The sequence below is a fragment of the Delphinapterus leucas genome, chromosome 11, assembly GCF_059928025.1.
Source record: "Delphinapterus leucas isolate spDelLeu-1000000601 "Yukka" chromosome 11, BTC_Dleu_Yukka2, whole genome shotgun sequence".
NCBI lineage: Eukaryota > Metazoa > Chordata > Mammalia > Artiodactyla > Monodontidae > Delphinapterus > Delphinapterus leucas.
In genome coordinates, this window is record NC_143139.1 from 13198710 (window position 1) to 13215896 (window position 17187).

The 17187-nt window shown below is 38.4% G+C and overlaps 1 protein-coding gene across 1 annotated transcript in view; it reads right to left on the reverse strand.

The window, feature by feature from the left end:
- The window catches only part of SLC15A5 (solute carrier family 15 member 5), a 98278-nt gene extending 90069 nt beyond the window's left edge, over nucleotides 1-8209 (reverse strand). Inside the window, 1 exon segment of the mRNA XM_022577679.2 lies at nucleotides 56-8209. Within this exon segment, the coding sequence (XP_022433387.1) occupies nucleotides 56-416 (361 nt within the window). The 5' untranslated portion in view covers nucleotides 417-8209.
- Nucleotides 8210-17187: the final 8978 nt, after the last annotated feature.

Consider the following 17187-nt stretch of genomic DNA (forward strand, 5'->3'; position numbering starts at 1 on the left):
ATAAAAATCCACTAAAATAAGTTGTAAAACAATCCAGTCAGAAGTGGACACTCACCTAGAAAATGCAGAAATAAGCAAACCTGTACCAGTTTGTTTCTTCCTAGACATACATCAGCAAGCCATCCTGCAAACACCGGGGTAAGGATTGACGTTCCAATAAAACACAAATTCAAAATGGCGGCCTGGTAATTGTGATAGCCAAGCTTGACGGTGCAAAAGGGGATCATATTGCAGACGACTTCAAAGAAAGTGAACCTCTCACACAGCTCCACCAGAAGCAAACAGGTTCCAACTTGAAATTTTTTCACAGAGTATGATGAAGACAAATAACCAATATGTCTTATAGTTTTCTCCTTCTCAATGCTGTGATTTAAGGGTACTTTCTCATCGGTGTTTTTAAAGCCTGTAACAGACATGACTACCCTCCTTGAAGACTACTTATGCTAGTGGTTTGAACTTGGTGATTTTTCCCCCACTCCTCTAATGAAAAAATAAATAAGATCTTTTCTTTGAATTTCACAACTCCATGCTAAGTTTCATACGTTTCTTTTGCACATTAGTGTTGTTCATTTTGATGATCGAAGAGCACAAGAAAAGAGACATGAGTATTTAAACCATGGTAGCTCAGTGTAGCCAAATCTGATTTGTTCGTCTAATTACTTAGAGGCTAAATTAGGCTCTTCCTCCAAATTTATATTGAATTACATGAATCCAGTTGCATACGTGTGGAAACTCATCTGCCTCACACTGATAAAGTTTAAATACGGAGGCAGAAGAAGCAGTTTTTCAGGAGAATTTGAGCACTAGATCAAGAAATAATTTGAGTCTAATAATTTCTGATACTTTAATTAAACAAGCCAGAACAGTATCAAGAGATAAAGCGCGAAAGGAAATCTGTTTTGAGGGGGCAGGATATCTTATCATTATTAAATTTCTTGTTATTTTTGGTTGGAATTCTGATAAGAAAGCTAATTAGGTAACAAAAGTGCTAGTACATTTAGGTAACAAGCAGAGTTTGCAAGAAAGTAATTTAAGTGCACTAATGAAAAGAGAAAATATTAAACAAAACCCGTCTTCCTTTAAGTTGACCCCAGGCTTGTAGAACAGCCTCTCGGAGGAAATCAGAGTGAAAGGCACTATTTGACTCATTATTAGTCAGCAGCAGGGGTACAGCAACTATCCTACACATGCTTTGGGGAATATTGGACCTGGTATCACCCTGGCCCTTCAGCTGGCTGAATGGATGTTAACATTCTGTTTCGGAAAGCAGAAGAGCACAAATTAAGCTGAAAAAGCAGCCGTATGATAATTCATTCTTTTTTATGACTGACTAATTTCCATTGTGTATATATTATATATACGACATCTTCTTTATCCATTCATCTGTCGATGGACACTTAGGTTGCTTCCGTGTCTTGTCTATTGTAAATAGTGCTTCCATGAACATTGGGATGCAAGTATCTTTTCAAATAGGGTTTTTGTCATTTCTGAACATACACCAAGGAGTGGGGTTGCTGGATCATATGGTAACTCTGTTTTACTTTTTTAAGGAACCCATATTGTTTTCCATAGTGGCTGCACCAATTTTCATTCCCACCAACAGTGTAGCAGTTCCTTTTCGTCATACCCTCTCCAGCATTTAATATTTGTAGACTTTTTGGTGATGGTCATTCTGACCAGTGTGAGGTGATAGCTCATTGTAGTTTTGATTTGCAGTTCTCTAATAATTAGCAGTGTTGAACATCTTTTCATGTGCGTTTTGGCTATCTGTATGTCTTCTTTGGGAAAATGTCTATTTAGATCTTCTGCCCAAGTCAGAGAAAGACAATTATATGATATCACTTATATGTGGAATCTAAAAAAATAATACAAATGAATTTATTCACAAAACAGAAATACACTCACATAGGAACAAACTTATGGTTACCAAAGGGGAAATAAGAGATAAATTTACCAAAGGGATAAATTAGGAGCTTAGGATTAACAGATACACACTACTATATATAAAATAAACAGCAAGGTTTTGCTGTATAGCACAGCTATATTCAATAGCTTGTAATAACCTGTAATGGAAAAGAATCTGTAAAAATATATATGTATAACTGAATAACTTTGCTGTACACCTGAAACACAATATTATAGAAAATATATACTAAAATTAAAAAAAAAAGCAGCCGTAAAAGGGAACATTTTAACAGTTAGGGGTTTAGCAGCAAGGACAACGGAATGGAATTATTGGGTCAAAGTCATAATAATTCAAAGCATAGGGGGTGAGTATAGGAATGTTATTTTCATGTTGGAGTCGAAAGCAAAAGACTGATAAAAGCTTTTGATGCTAATTCTTATCTTTAACCTGAGAGATTGGGTGCAAAACACTTTGTGTTGACCTCTTCTAAGAGTCTCGTAATGGCGGCTATTTTCATCCACTCAGCATCACTTCTCCCCCCTTTGGTAACAATGCCCTGTTTTTCCTTTGTATAGAGTGATCATGCAATTTATTATCGAAACTTGGACACGTTTGTGAGTGAAAGTGATGCTACTTATAGTTATTCCTAAAAAACAGATACACACTGGGATTGTCTAGGGCAAACCCCAACCTGTAGTCATCCTACCTTTGGGGAATGACATCCATCTATACTTGAGATCTTGGTGGGGCTTTCTTCTGGCCAAGGGGATCAGCACATGGTCTAAGATAGTACTTTTGCTGTTTCTCCACAGGAATTTTTATCATAAATGGAATGACAAGATTAGAAATGGTAGAAGCTGAGTCAGATGGCCTTACCAAAAAGGGATCGCCCACGTGGCCCTGATGGAGAACTCAGTGCCACCATGGTCCTTATCCTTTAAGGAGACATGATTAGTTTTTCCTTCTATAAAGGACTCAATTTCCAATCAATTTTGGTTTAACTTATCCCCATTAGGTTTCTGTGACTTACAAAGAGTCTTCAGTGATACTTTGTTTTTATTTGCTGCAAATGGAAGGGAAAGTTGGTCCCCAGCCACTGGCTGATATATTTAACCAGTATCTGACAAAGGTCTCCTGCAGTGTGATTTCCCAAGCAGGGCAGCACCGCCTCTTCCTGGGGCCTGGTGATGATTGTGTTTGACTTCTGTGCATCCTTGCCCAAGAACATGACACACGTGGTGGGGACCTGTCGTGTGAGGGTGGTTATTCCAGGACAGCAACAGTATTTGCTGAGTAGTGTTGAAACAATAGCAAAGCACCTCTTTCTTATTGGTATTTCTCAATACCAAGCTCAGAATGAGCTTAAAGGACAAGTTCCAACTTCACTTGAGAATAACACTTGGCAGGATATACTGCATACCACCTTTATCAACACACATGAGCCCTTAAGTGAGAACTTAGGCATACTTTAGCTTTATGCAACCCTATCCTACCCCCAGCTCCCTCGGGCTTGTTCTCTGCCCCTCCCACTCCGTGCCACCCTTAATAAAGTGATATTTTTCCTCCATTATAGAAACAGGTATGCACATTAGATACAATTTGGAAAATGTCTCAAAATAGAAGAAAAAAACAAACAGTGAATGTTTTTGAAGCATTTCTTTTGATGTTGTCCCCTCATGGCTAGTTTTTATTAGTAGGCTTTAAATATTTAAATTGTATAATTGGATAAAATTACTGTATAATATGTTCTCTACTCCTTTTGTAAGTAATGTTATAAGCACTTTAACATGCCATTGTGAACTTTTTATAAACATGAATTTTTGTGGTTGCTTTAATAGATAGATACATGGCTCACTTAACTATTCCTCCATTTTGGGTTAGTTACATTTGTCTCAGATCAGTTATAAGTCAGTCTTTCTTTAACTTTGGACCATGAAACCACATTTAAAAGAAAAGACAACTTTATCAGCAATACTTTAATGAATATTTGTGCTTAAAGCTTCCCATTCCCAGATTATATCTTTAGGCTAGTTTTTCAGAAACAATATTACTGGGTTAAAGTGTGGGAAAGTTTTTAGACATCTTGATATATAATGTCAAATTACAATGCAAATTTCAGGCATTTTTTAAAATTAAAAAGCCTGTATTATTTTTGGAATGTAAAAACTATACTTATCACTAGAATTTTTCATTGGAAAGACAAAAGTCATGTCAACATATGGGGTAATGATGTTGACCATACTTGTAGGCATTGAAATATGTATCTTATTTATTAGAAAAAATTAGAAGCTTATTTGATGACCTAATGACTACGCATGACTTTTACTGAGCACCCAGAACCTGAATGCTTCTGATCCCATAAGGGTTGCATTGGGAACATACCAGAAATGTAAGCCCTGCTTTTTTTTTTTTTTTTTTTTTTTTTTTTTTTTTGCGGTACGCGGGCCTCTCACTGTTGTGGCCTCTCCCGTTGCGGAGCACAGGCTCTGGATGCGCAGGCTCAGCGGCCATGGCTCACGGGCGTAGCCGCTCCGTGTGGGATCTTCCGGGTCCGGGGCACGAACCCACGTCCCCTGCATCGGCAGGCGGACTCTCAACCTCTGCGCCACCAGGGAAGCCCAAGCCCTGCTTTTAAGGAGGCTATTTTTAACAATGCAGGATTAAAAAGCATTTCTATAAAATATCTCCAAGTTGATTATGAATTTTGAGAAAAGTGTGGTGTCTTCCAAAATGATTTTACAGCGTGTTGCGGTAATACTTTCAAATTTTATATGTACTTACAGGATAACTTTTCATAGGTCCTCTAAACACTTAATAAATTTTTTTTTTTTTAGACAATGTTTTTCAAATAAATTTATTTATTTATTTATTTATTTATTTTGGCTGCATTGGGTCTTCGTTGCTGTGCATGGGCTTTCTCTCTAGTTGCAGAGAGCGGTGACTACTCTTCGTTGCGGTGCGCGGGCTTCTCACTGCGGTGGCTTCTCTTGTGGCGGAGCACGGACTCTAGGGAGACGGGCTTCAGTAGTTATGGCTCGTGGGCTCTAGAGTGCAGGCTCATTAGTTGTGGCGCACGGGCTTAGTTGCACCGCGGTATGTGGGATCCTGGACAAGGGCTCAAACCCGTGTCCCTGCATTGGCAGGCGGATTCTTAACCACTGCGCCACCAGGGAAGCCCCTTAATAAGTGTTTTTAAGGGAAGATTTTTCTAGCTCAATAATTCTCCGTAAATGTTATGCACAAAGGTCAGTGGAAGGTATTTGTTCTTTTAGGCCTATTGATTCCATTTAATTCCATTGACTATGAGGTTTCGTAGCTGATTTGAAAACAATGTCAAGAACATGGGGGTTGGTCTTACTATAATTTAACTATTAAAAACTGTGCATCAAAGACTTGGAGGGCAATTTGTGCTTCGTCGTCTGGTTGTAAAGTGGAACTGGAAATGTACACATTGGGCTATGGATTCGTTTTGGGAAACGACATTCTGTGTTAACCCCTACTCCTCTATTATAAAGAGGCTCCGGCAGTTGTATAATATCTATACCTCGATCCTTCTGTCAAGTGTGGAGGAGATTTACTTCCGCCCCCCACAGATCATAGCTCATACAGTCCCAAGAACATAGAAAATGTACCATCATTCTCCTTTCTCTGAGGATAACTAAGAATGAAGGCCATTGCACTCCTAAGGGGTTTTCCCTCTACTGTGCAATGATTATTATCAATCTTGCTGTTGCGTTGGAGTCTACATAGAAGGTGTATTTGTATAAAGTAAGTAAGGTGGGAATGAGTTATAGCATGTACACTGTAATAGTTAATCTTCTGTGCCAACTTGGCTGAGCCACTGTACCCAGATACTTGGTCAAACATTATTCTGGATGTTTGTGTGACGATGTTTTTGGATGTGATTTATTAATACATTTAAATCAGTAACTTTGAATAAAGCAGCTTGCTTCATCCAGTTAACTGAAGACCTGAGTAGAGCAAAAGGCTAATTCCCCCGGAGGAAGAAGAATTCTCTAGCAGATTGCCTTTGAACTTCACCTGCAGCATCGGCTTTTCCAGCAGACTACCTATGGACTCGAACTCTAAATCTTTTCTGAGTCTCCAGCCCGCCAGCCCCCTCGATCAGATTTTAGACCCAACAAATCTCCATAATCATGTGAGCCAATTCCTTAAAATGAGACTCTTACTATATATTTGCACCTCTATTGGTTCTCTTTCTCTGGAGAATCCTGACTTCTACAGACACCACCCATAGTGCCCCTGTTTTTCTTCCTGCTTTGACTAAGAACGAAAGAGAAAGACAAGCTTAAGAATAGGGAATCGATAGCTCTCAGTTCTGTATGTTTAACTGAGACATTCTCCTGGGTTCCTGGTAAATGCGTGGACCTCTCCATCTAGATTTCTACTGAAAAGGCAAACTTGTCCCATTCTAAGCTTAACTCATTATCTTCTTTCCAGATCCTTGGTCTCTTGCTCGACTTTCTAGTTCATGACTCAAATATTCAAACTAGACTATGTCTTCGACTCTTTATTTCTTCCTTATCTACCTTTTCCCAGAAAGTTTTTATTGAGTACCTACCATGTGGCAGGTACTATCCTCGACTTTGGGGGCAGGGAGTGCTGTCAATCCAACCTGTTAAATATTTCACAAATCCTTGTTTTTCCTTCACCATTTCTACTTTATGTTAGCTTGAGCTCTTAACCTTTCTCCTTGCACCACTGCTCCAACATTGCCTCCTTCTACGTCAAACCTCAGTCATTTGTACATCACTGTCATCAGTTTGTGTACTCTCTTGCCCCTCTGACTGTCCTGAGTTTTGCCATATTGATACTAATTACTTAATAGTCATTTAAAATGATTTACTTTCAAAAATAAAGTAAGCCTATTTAACAAGGAAATTTAAAATGATCACCGTAAATGGAATCACTTGCCATAAATAGAAGGTAAAAGTAAATATTATAATGCTAATTAAAAATAACAGTTAACATTTATTAAGTGCTTTTTGGGTCATGCTCTGTTCTAAGCATTCATTCACTTATCTTTGAAACCATCTTAGGTGGTAAATACTATTTTTATGAAACCTCTATTATAGTAATGGAAACTAAGGCACAGAATGTAAATAACTTATTCAAGATAATTAACATATAGGAGAGCAGGGACTTGAACCTATGTGACCTGACTCCAGAACCTACAGTCATAAGATGCTTTTTCTTTTATGTGATAAAAAAAGATTGGAATATAATGCATAAGCAACCACTTTTCACAGGATTCCATGTTATTTAATGCTCAATGCACATATCACCTAAAATCATTTCCAATTCCAAGATATTGGAAAACACTCCTGTATTTAAATCTCCATAAAGGCCCTGGAGATTTTTTTTAATCTGAATTTGATCAATTTGATCTTCTGCTTAAGGTTTGAGAACAACTCCTTTAGACTATGGAATCACATTACAAATTCTTTGCTGGCACATAGAGCCCTTTATGATCAAGTTCCTGACTTGTAACAAGAATCTCCCCTTGCAGTTCTGCCACGGAGCTGGATCACATACTCACAGTTGCACAGCTATGGTGTGCTCTTTTATCTCTTCATGCTTTTTCACATGCTATTTCTTTTGCCTGGAATACTTTCATTTTCCATTCACTCAGGGAACCTCTTCATTTTTTTAAACTCCAGCATAAGTATCACACTCTCAGTAAAAGTTCTTTTGATTCTCTGGCCATCATTAAAATGTCTACAAATAACAAATGCTGGAGAGGGTGTGGAGAAAAGGGAACCCTCCTACACTGCTGGTGGGAATGTAAATTAGTGCAGCCACTATGGAGAACAGTATGGAGGTTTCTTTAAAAACTAAAAATAGAACTACCATAGGATCCCGCAGTCTCACTCATGGGCAGAAAAAATACATATCCAGACAAAATTCTAATATGAAAAGATACATGCACCCCAATGTTTATAGCAGCACTGTTTACAACAGCCAAGATATGGAAATAAACTAAATGTCCATTTACAGACAGATGAATAAAGACGTGGTATATATATACAATGGAATACTACTCAGCCATAAAAAAGAACGTAATAATGCCATTTGCAGCAACATGGATGGACCTAGAGATTATCATACTAAGTGAAGTTAAGTCAGACAGAGAGAAGCAAATACCATATGATATCACTTATATGTGGAATCTAAAATATGATACAAATGAATTTATTTACAAAACAGAAACAGACTCATAGACATAGAAAACAAATTTATGGTTACCAAAGGGAAGAGGGGGAGGGATAAATTAGGAGTTTTGGATTAACAGACACAAACTACTCTATATAAAATAGATAAACAACAGAGTCCTACTGTATAGCACAGGGAACTATATTTAATATCCTATAATAAACCATAATGGAAAAGAATATGAAAAAGAATATTTGTATGTATAACTGAATCAGTTTGCTGTATACCAGAAACTGACACAACATTGTGAATCAACTATACTGCAGTAAAAACAAATTTTTCAAAGTTCTTTTGCTTCTCAAAGATGGTCTTCTCTGTGTTCTTAAGACATTGTGTACATCTCTCTTAATACATAGTTTTCAATTAGTTTGCATTTTCTTCACTGACCATGTGTTGAGAGCAGGGGCGGTTTCACGTTTATCTTTATACCCCACTGCCTAGAACAGTGCCTGGAATGTTATTTCAGTTTGTGTCTAGTGTCTGAGAGTGGCTGTGATATACCCAGACACAAATAACATTCACTCGCACAGAGCTCTACAAGAAGTGTTTCTCATTTAGTTTTTTTTGTGTGTGTGTGGTATGCGGGCCTCTCACTGTTGTGGCCTCTCCCGTTGCGGAGCACAGGCTCCGGACGCACAGGCTCAGCAGCCATGGCTCACGGGCCCAGCTGCTCCGCGACATGTGGGATCTTCCCGGACCGGGGCACGAACCCGTGTCGCCTCCATCGGCAGGCGGACTCTCAACCACTGCACCACCAGGGAAGCCCAGTTTGTTTTTTGTTTTTAAATCTGCTACCAGGATCTTGACTCTAATACTTGGGTAGAAGCCACTTGATGCCTATATATGAAAACATTTTGAATGAATAAATGACTAATTGACTTCTTGAGTGAATAAATGAAAGATTAGTTTAGGATTAGATGTTCTCAGGGTATTGTGAAGGAAACAACAGCATTATTATGCACCAGTGGACCCTATCTGACTACTAACAGTATTTGTTGAGCACCTAGTAGCAGCCAGGCCCTGGGGAGCCCATGATGACAAAATAGCAACCTTGGCTGGATGGGGCTTACCACATAGTGAGAAATAGCAACAATTAAGCAACAATTAAGCAAGAACTACAGTCCAGTGAGTTACATGCTATGGTGGAGGAAGAAGAAAGTGCAGCAGAGCCTATAGCAGTGCCTGTTTCCCAACCTCAGAAGTCTACAGAAAGATTTCCATGGAAGCAATACCCATGCTTGGATCCCTTAGAGGGATAGAATTCAGCCCTGGGAAAATGTATAAGGTGAGGCTTCTTCCTAACAGAGGGCATGCGCTCCATAATACAGAGCACTTTACTCTTTAAGGACCAAAAGAAGTTGTTTTTAATGGTTCAAGGCAGAAACAGATTCAAAAGGCCTGGGTTGGGGAGCTCCAGGGGTGTGGGAGATAAGAGTGAGGAAGCTAAAGAGATAAGAAAAAACCTAGATCATAAATGGCTTTATAAGATGAAAAATTTAACTGAGTCCTGAAGTCATTCCTCTTTTATATGTTGGACCTGTCAAATAGAATGAATTTCTACTATAAAGCAGGGTATAAAGGACTAAAGTCTTTCATACCAAATCATTTTTTTCCACTCATGATCAGAAGTATGGGCACAAATTAAGAGGTATCGACAAGACTCAATAATTCCTAGCTACTTCTTTTACTGCCACCACTACCCAAAGTACTAGTGTAGTAATCTAGGAAAGAATGAATGGAAAAAAGAAATGCTAGGATTTGCTAGGAAATTGGAGGCCGAGTCCTTAGGACTAATTGGATGTGTGGTATAAGGAAGTAAGAGTATCAAGGATGATGAGTAGGACCTAGAAGAGACATTGCAGTGGATAGAGGTGCTATTCAACACTAAGGAACAGAGCTGGGGCCAAGTCATCTTTACCATTTGACATATTGAATTTGAGGCACCTGTGGAATATCCAATCGGTGATGAAAGAGGTGAATCAAAAACCCTTTGAGTGTACGTGGGAAGAGTTACTTCCTGTTTTGAGTGGAAGTGAAACATAACCCCAATGACACTTTCTGTAATGATGTTAAACATTCCAAGGCAAAAGCATCTATAGAACGTTACTGTTTAATTGCCTCCACTGAATACCATGTGGATTTCATGAGAATTTATGGGGCGCTATGTAATACCTTTGAAAAACACCTAGAGAAGACTATAGGAGACCATAGTCTCTGCTAAACATACCCCAGAACAATAACCTTCAGAAGAGCTTAAAGTTTTTATGAAGGTAACAAAATGGATTTGTTTTAGTTGTTTTGAAATTAATCACAAAACAGTAATCTATTTTGATTTTTTTTTTTTTTTTTTTTGCGGTACGCGGGCCTCTCACTGTTCTGGCCTCTCCGGTTGCGGAGCACAGGCTCCGGATGCGCAGGCTCAGCGGCCATGGCTCACGGGCCCAGCCGCTCCGCGGCATGTGGGATCCTCCCGGACCGGGGCACAAACCCGTGTCCTCTGCATCGGCAGGCGGACTCTCAACCACTGCGCCACCAGGGAAGCCCTATTTTGGTTTTTTTAAATAGCTGAATAGCCTTTATGTTATTTTATTTTTGTATTTGTTCCACTCGCTCCATATCCTTTTATTTTATTTTATTTTAAAATATTTTATTGGAGTATAGTTGTTTTACAATGTTGTGTTAGTTTCTACTGTACAGAAATGTGAATCAACTATACGTATACATATATCTCCTCTTTTTTGGATTTCCTTCCCATTTAGGTCACCACAGAGCATTAAATAGAGTTCCTTGTACTTTACAGTAAGTTCTCATTAGTTATCTATTTTATACATAGTATCAATAGTGTATATATGTCAACCCCCATCTCCCAATTTATCCTACCCCCCTGCTTTCCTCCTTGGTATCCATACATTTGTTCTCTACATCTGTGTCTCTATTCCTGCTTTGCAAATAAGATCATCTATACCATTTTTTTAGATTCCACACATATGCGTTAACATACGATATTTGTTTTTCTCTTTCTGACTTACTTCAGTCTGTATGACAGTCTCTAGGTCCATCCACGTATTTTGATTTTAATTTTAATGTTTTGAATCACTTTTTTTATTTCTTGGAGTAAACTAAACAATTTGGCTGTTATTTTTAACACTAGATTATATCTTCACTAAAAGAAAAAAGTAAGCAGATGAATCACATACTATGTTAATCAGTGTGAAGGTAAAACTAATTTCTTGTCACTCACCTCAGTTTGGGGTTTTGCCTGCACCAATTTTAGGGAAGATACGTAGAAGGAAATCATTAACCTCTATAGTACTGGCCTTGAAAACTTAAAATGTTGATGAATGTTAAAGCACCCACTTTTAAACCAATCATTCCCTTAGAATATGAGCTTGGTCATAAACTAACAGATGTGTTTTGAAAGAATGATGGCTTGCTTAAGGAAGGCATCTTACCATAGGGTGAGGGAGGATTGGAGATGTGGGTACACGGGTAGGACTGGTGGCCTTTAATTTTTAAAATTCATCATTTTAGATCAACTAGCACCTAATGTCAAAATTATACAATTTTAAATCCGGAAGAGGACATTTTGGCCAAGCTCCTTGTTTTACAGTGTTTTACACCTGAAGGTCTGAGAGGTGAAGTGATTTGCCTAAGCTAACTTAACTAATTAACAGCCTGTCCTGCAATAAAATTCATGCCCCTTTGTTGCCAGTCCAATTTTATTTCTATAGCATTGTAGTTGGGTAAAAAATCTGTCTTAGAGCTCTGAAGGTTGAGTATCTTGAAAATTAGAAATTGACCTGGACCTGTAAAGTTTGTGCTTAATGAAGTCCATAATATTGTAGAAATGCTTTTAGACCCAGTTCTCCTACTCACTACACACATTTGTACAATAAACTTAACTTCTCAGGACCTCAGTTTCCTTATATGGTGACCAACGGCTTTGGATTACATGATATTTAAGGCGCTGTCTAGTTTTCTGATTCTAATTTCCCTTGCTAAAAACCCTGGAAATTTACAAGAAATATATCCTTTTCACAGTAGTAATAGAATTGCCTTTCTATAAATTTTACTTTTCATATATGTAAACTCTGCACAGGGCATAAGTAAGATTTAACTATTTTAAAAGATGCAATTACCATGGTTATAGCTAGATTTCTATCTTGGTAGTACTGTCCCTGTGGATCCAATTTGAGAGGTGGGAAGGTAAAAAGCAAAGGAAGAGCTACTTATCTCTCTCTCACTCCCTGGACCCAAGAGTTAAAAAATTATCCCTGTCCTTTCAAAATTTATGCAGGAGAAAAAACAGAAAATTTAAAAATATATAATTATAAATGGCACTTTGATTCTGATTTGTTTCTTCAAACTCTGCAAATTTTATTCTGGGGACTTTATTCAAACACATGTAATTACCTAAGCTAAGCAGTTTTTCATACTTTCAAAGCTCTTGCATTATTGCACCTGTATGACGGCTTTATAATTCAGTAGTAATTGAACAGCAATTATTTTTCATGATGCATGTACGTTTTTATATCAGATTGTTGGCAGATATTCTTTATGACGATGTCGTGTTCACTAATGAGGAAATTAGAGCGAGTTATCTCATAGAGTGAGATGTCTTTTTCTCACTCTTTTCCTAGCTCTTGATATTGGATTTTAGAGAGTTTTTGAATTGCAAAGCAGCATATACAAATGGGAACAATGTTATCTCTGAATCCATGGAGCACAGGGGCTGTGGTGTAATATTTTACAGGGCTAGTAAGATCCTGTCTATCTTGTCCATGTGATGGACTCTGATACTAAGCTTATATATGCATCTATGTATGTGTTTACATTGTAAAAATCTCAAGAGAACAAAGACCAAACCTTTTAAGCTTTTCACAGTGCTTTGCCCAATATACATCCTCAAGTGACAGACTGACAACTAACCTACTCAGTAATGTGCATAGGAAAAGAGAGCAGAGGGTTGGCATGATTTTCCAATGAACTGAGGCACCGAAATCAATCCATCTAGTCCATTTAAGACCAATGAAAATTCAACACTTATTAGGCACATGTTGTGTGTCAGGCACTCTGCTAGAATGCTAGGGATTCAAAGGTGAATAAAGTCATCTTTAATTTTCAATTTCCTCCAGTAAGTATATTATAGATATGCTTTATACATATACATATATATGTATTATACATAACTATGATAAGATTACTTCCTTCATTCAAAAAATATTTATTTTATATCTGTTGTGTGCTAGAAAGCTGTAATAAGTAGGGGGAGCCCAGAGAAAAAGACAGAGATTTGGCCTTCAAGAAATTCATAGTCTGATGGTAGAGACCAAATAAAAATACAATTAGGAGACAGTGACAGTTATTTTCATAGAAATATGCACAGGGCATCATGGAACAACAGGTGAATTGCACCTGAAGGAGATTGTACAGAAGAGACTTTCTGGAAGAGGTAATGCCTCTGTGAAATCTCGAGGTGCAAAGGTTGATCCAGGTCAAGAAGGAAGGGAAGTACATTCTGGGAAGAGGGTGGAGTGGGCCACAGCAGTCCAGTGTGAAACCAGATTGAGAGTCTGAGAACTGCAGGTATTTTGATAGTACGAGGGCACAGTGTGAAGAGAAGGAGGGGTGAGAGATGAGTGGGATGGGGCAAAATCGTGGAGGGTCTTGTGTCATGATATAGAGCTTAGATTTTACGCTGAACTCAGGAGAAAGCCATCAGAATTTCCAGCTGTGGGTTGATGGAGTCAGAACTATATTCTAAAGAGCCACAAAGGGCATCTTTCCAGCAGCAATGGGAAGAATGAATAGGAGGCCATAGAAACCGGCTAGTAAAGGCGTGATCCGGGTGATAAATGATGACAGCCTATTTATGGGTGTTTTAATGAGGGTAGAAGGCAGGGTACGGATTAGTGAATCATGAAGGAGGAAAACATTACAAAAATTTCTGATGGATTTAAATGTCTGTGCTAGCGGAGGAAAAATCAATCTTGACTCTCAGGTTTCTGGCTGGAGAAATTCCACAGTGCTATTTGCTGAGACACAGAGGAGTGGAAGGGTTCTGTAGCGGGAGGGTATGTGGGAATGAAGAAGATAATGGACTAAGTTTTGATATATTGCTTTTGAGAAGCCTGAGGGACATACTGAAATAGACGTCCAGAGTATTCATATCTGAAGCGGAGGAGACAAACCTGGACCAGAGCTATAGATTAAGAGTCATGTATTTACCGAGGCTAAAAGGAACCATAAGAGTGGTTGAAGCCATTCAGGGAGGGTGGGGAGAGTAAAACAAAGGCAGAACAAGGCAGGCAGAAGGATTTCAATATTTAAGTCAGAAAAAGAGTTGCTTATGTGGGAATGTAGGAAGGAAATGGGAGTGGCAGCCGGGGTGGGATTGCCCAGGAGATTTTGGAAGAACTGAAGAGTCAAATGTCAAGTTAGATAAGAAATAAACTGTACCTATGTAATTTAATAATAAACAAGGTATTGGTATTTTTGATGAGCAACCAGTTTCATTGGCACATTAAGTGCTGTACTGAACATGTTTTCAAAGGGCTCAGAGCATGTTCCTTAATGCCTATATAAGACACCTGTATAAGAGGAGGGATTTACTCCCCTGAGGTGAGGGGACAGCCAGATGGTATTTGAGTTGGCTGTGAAGAAAGTGGGAATTTGCCTTGTGGAAAAGGTGAAAAAGTGAACTCTACGTAGAGAAACAGTGTGAGCAAAACCCTGCAGCCTGGTAAACATGGAGTATTTGGGTCCCTGTGTGGCTGGGTATTCCTGGACTGTCACCCTTCTCAGGCCTCCAATTTTCCACATGTGCACAACCCCCGTCCCCCAACTGATCAAACCGAAGTAGAATCCAATTGGTAAGGGAGCTCCAGAAACAGAGTTTTCAGAGGTCAATCTCCAGTGATACAAAGCAAAGTAGGCAAAAGGCCCAAATGAACCTAAGAAAAAGTAATACTGGAAATGGATAGGAAGAGATAAACGAATAGACATGTCCTAGATATTGATGCCTAAGTGTGCTGATTGGATGGAATGGGCCATGGATACTGGCCCCAGAGGGATGTATGGAAGGTAACTTCATCCCCTCCCTCCCCGGGTCCCCACACACACTTGGGTGAATGACATTTAACTGGGATGGAAAATACGGAAGAAAAAGTACATTTAGCTTGAATTGGGGCATATGGTTGAAGTTACCAAGAAACATTCAGATATCCAGATACAGAAATATGGACATGAGAATATGAGCCATAATGCTGGTGACCTGGGAATCATCAATGTGTAGATAATCATTGGAGCCAACAGAATAGATGAGGTCATCCAGAAAAGGTGTGTATAGTGGGAAGAGAAGACCACCAAAGACTCAACCCTGTGGGGACTTGACAATTCTGGATTAGATATTGATCATATCTGTTTTCCTCAATCTAAATTCTAATGCCATTTTCTCCAAGGGTATCTATGTTAGGTAGGCAAGTGAAGTGGAAAACTGAGCTTATTCTGAATATTAGTAAGTCTTCTAATATTTCTTTTTAAAAAGAACTTCTACTACTCAGAGAAAAAAGAGTTTGGATGGTTTAATTCTTTGTTTCCTTTTGCATTTTTATTCTTTTTAACCACAACAAAAACCACACTGATGATTTGGGTTGACTCACTTCATTTCATCATCTAATTTCCAAATTCCTCCTTTTGGGGCTTTTGCTTATAGTCATACCCAGTTAATCTTTTTTTTTTAAAAAAAAACCTACTTTGTACCTTACTTTGGCCACCTCTACTGAGAGAAATCAGTGACTATTTCCTGAATCTCTTTGTGCTGTGCCAACAGTCCTCATTTAACACCCAGATAGCACAGAACATTTAGTTGTTGCCTTCCCTTACATTTGAAATTCATTCTCTGTGTCAATTCATGTGGTGGATATTATAAAAATCATTTTAAACCTAGTTTAACTTTTCTTTTTTAACGTTTGGCTTATTCATAATTTTATGAGCTATAAATTTTATTGCATTGTGAATTGCCTTTCCCATCTGCAGATAACTCTGAGGAAGTCCTTGGAGAAATTGCTTAGTATGTAGTAAAAAATGAAAAGAAAGGGACTTCTGTTGTGATGTGGTACATGTTAGGCCAAAACGTATCCTTGAGTAGAAAATGACCAGCGGGGAAAGACTTGGGGTCTGTAAATCCAGTTTTATTTGAAGGGTCCACTCTAGTTGAATAGGTAAACTCTGCCCACGACATGCAAAATGAATATGAAATTTAATGCAATTGCATGGTTTGCTGAAACAGGAGCTCTAACAAATCCATATAAAGTCCTTCTCAGCTAAAGATGTTCTTCAGTGTGAATTATCCAGTTACGCTGTCAACAAGAACTAAAGTAAAGTGAACGTGCAAGTTTCTGTTTTTCTTGTGAAATACTGACTTAGTCTTGGTACGGAGAAAGGCTGGGGTTACTATGGTTGTACCAAATACTTATGGAATGTTTTAGGATTCCCACACTCATATTTTATTTTAAGGCAAAGGCAGAAATATGCAGAAGAAAAATTATATTGATTGGTTTCATGTTGGGCTTATTTATATTGACAAAAGTCTAAATGACTCAAAGGATATTAAAGAACGGCTACAATGAATTGGGGGTTCAAGTTCTTCTGGTTTGTTGATTCAGCACAAATATAATGTTACCCATTCTCTAGCTATTTAAACTTATTGTTTTTATATTTCCAATAATGTGAAAGTATTCCCCTTGAGAGTTTGGAGAGGTCAATATCAGAGTTAAGAAGTAGAAGATACTGTATTTGAGGACTGCTCGTTGGATTAAAACTTCACTCTTTTAATTTTGCTGTCTGGGGTACATATTTCCACTATATCCATACACACCAAACATGTCCTCATCGTAGGGCCTTTTCCTCAGCCCTTTCCTCTGTCTAGAATGCTTTTCCCCCAGATAACCACAGATCCACCTTCCTCAACTCCATCAGGGCTTTGCTCTGATACCATCTTCTCAATTAGGCCTACGCTGAGCTTCCTCTTTAAAATTGCTTACTGG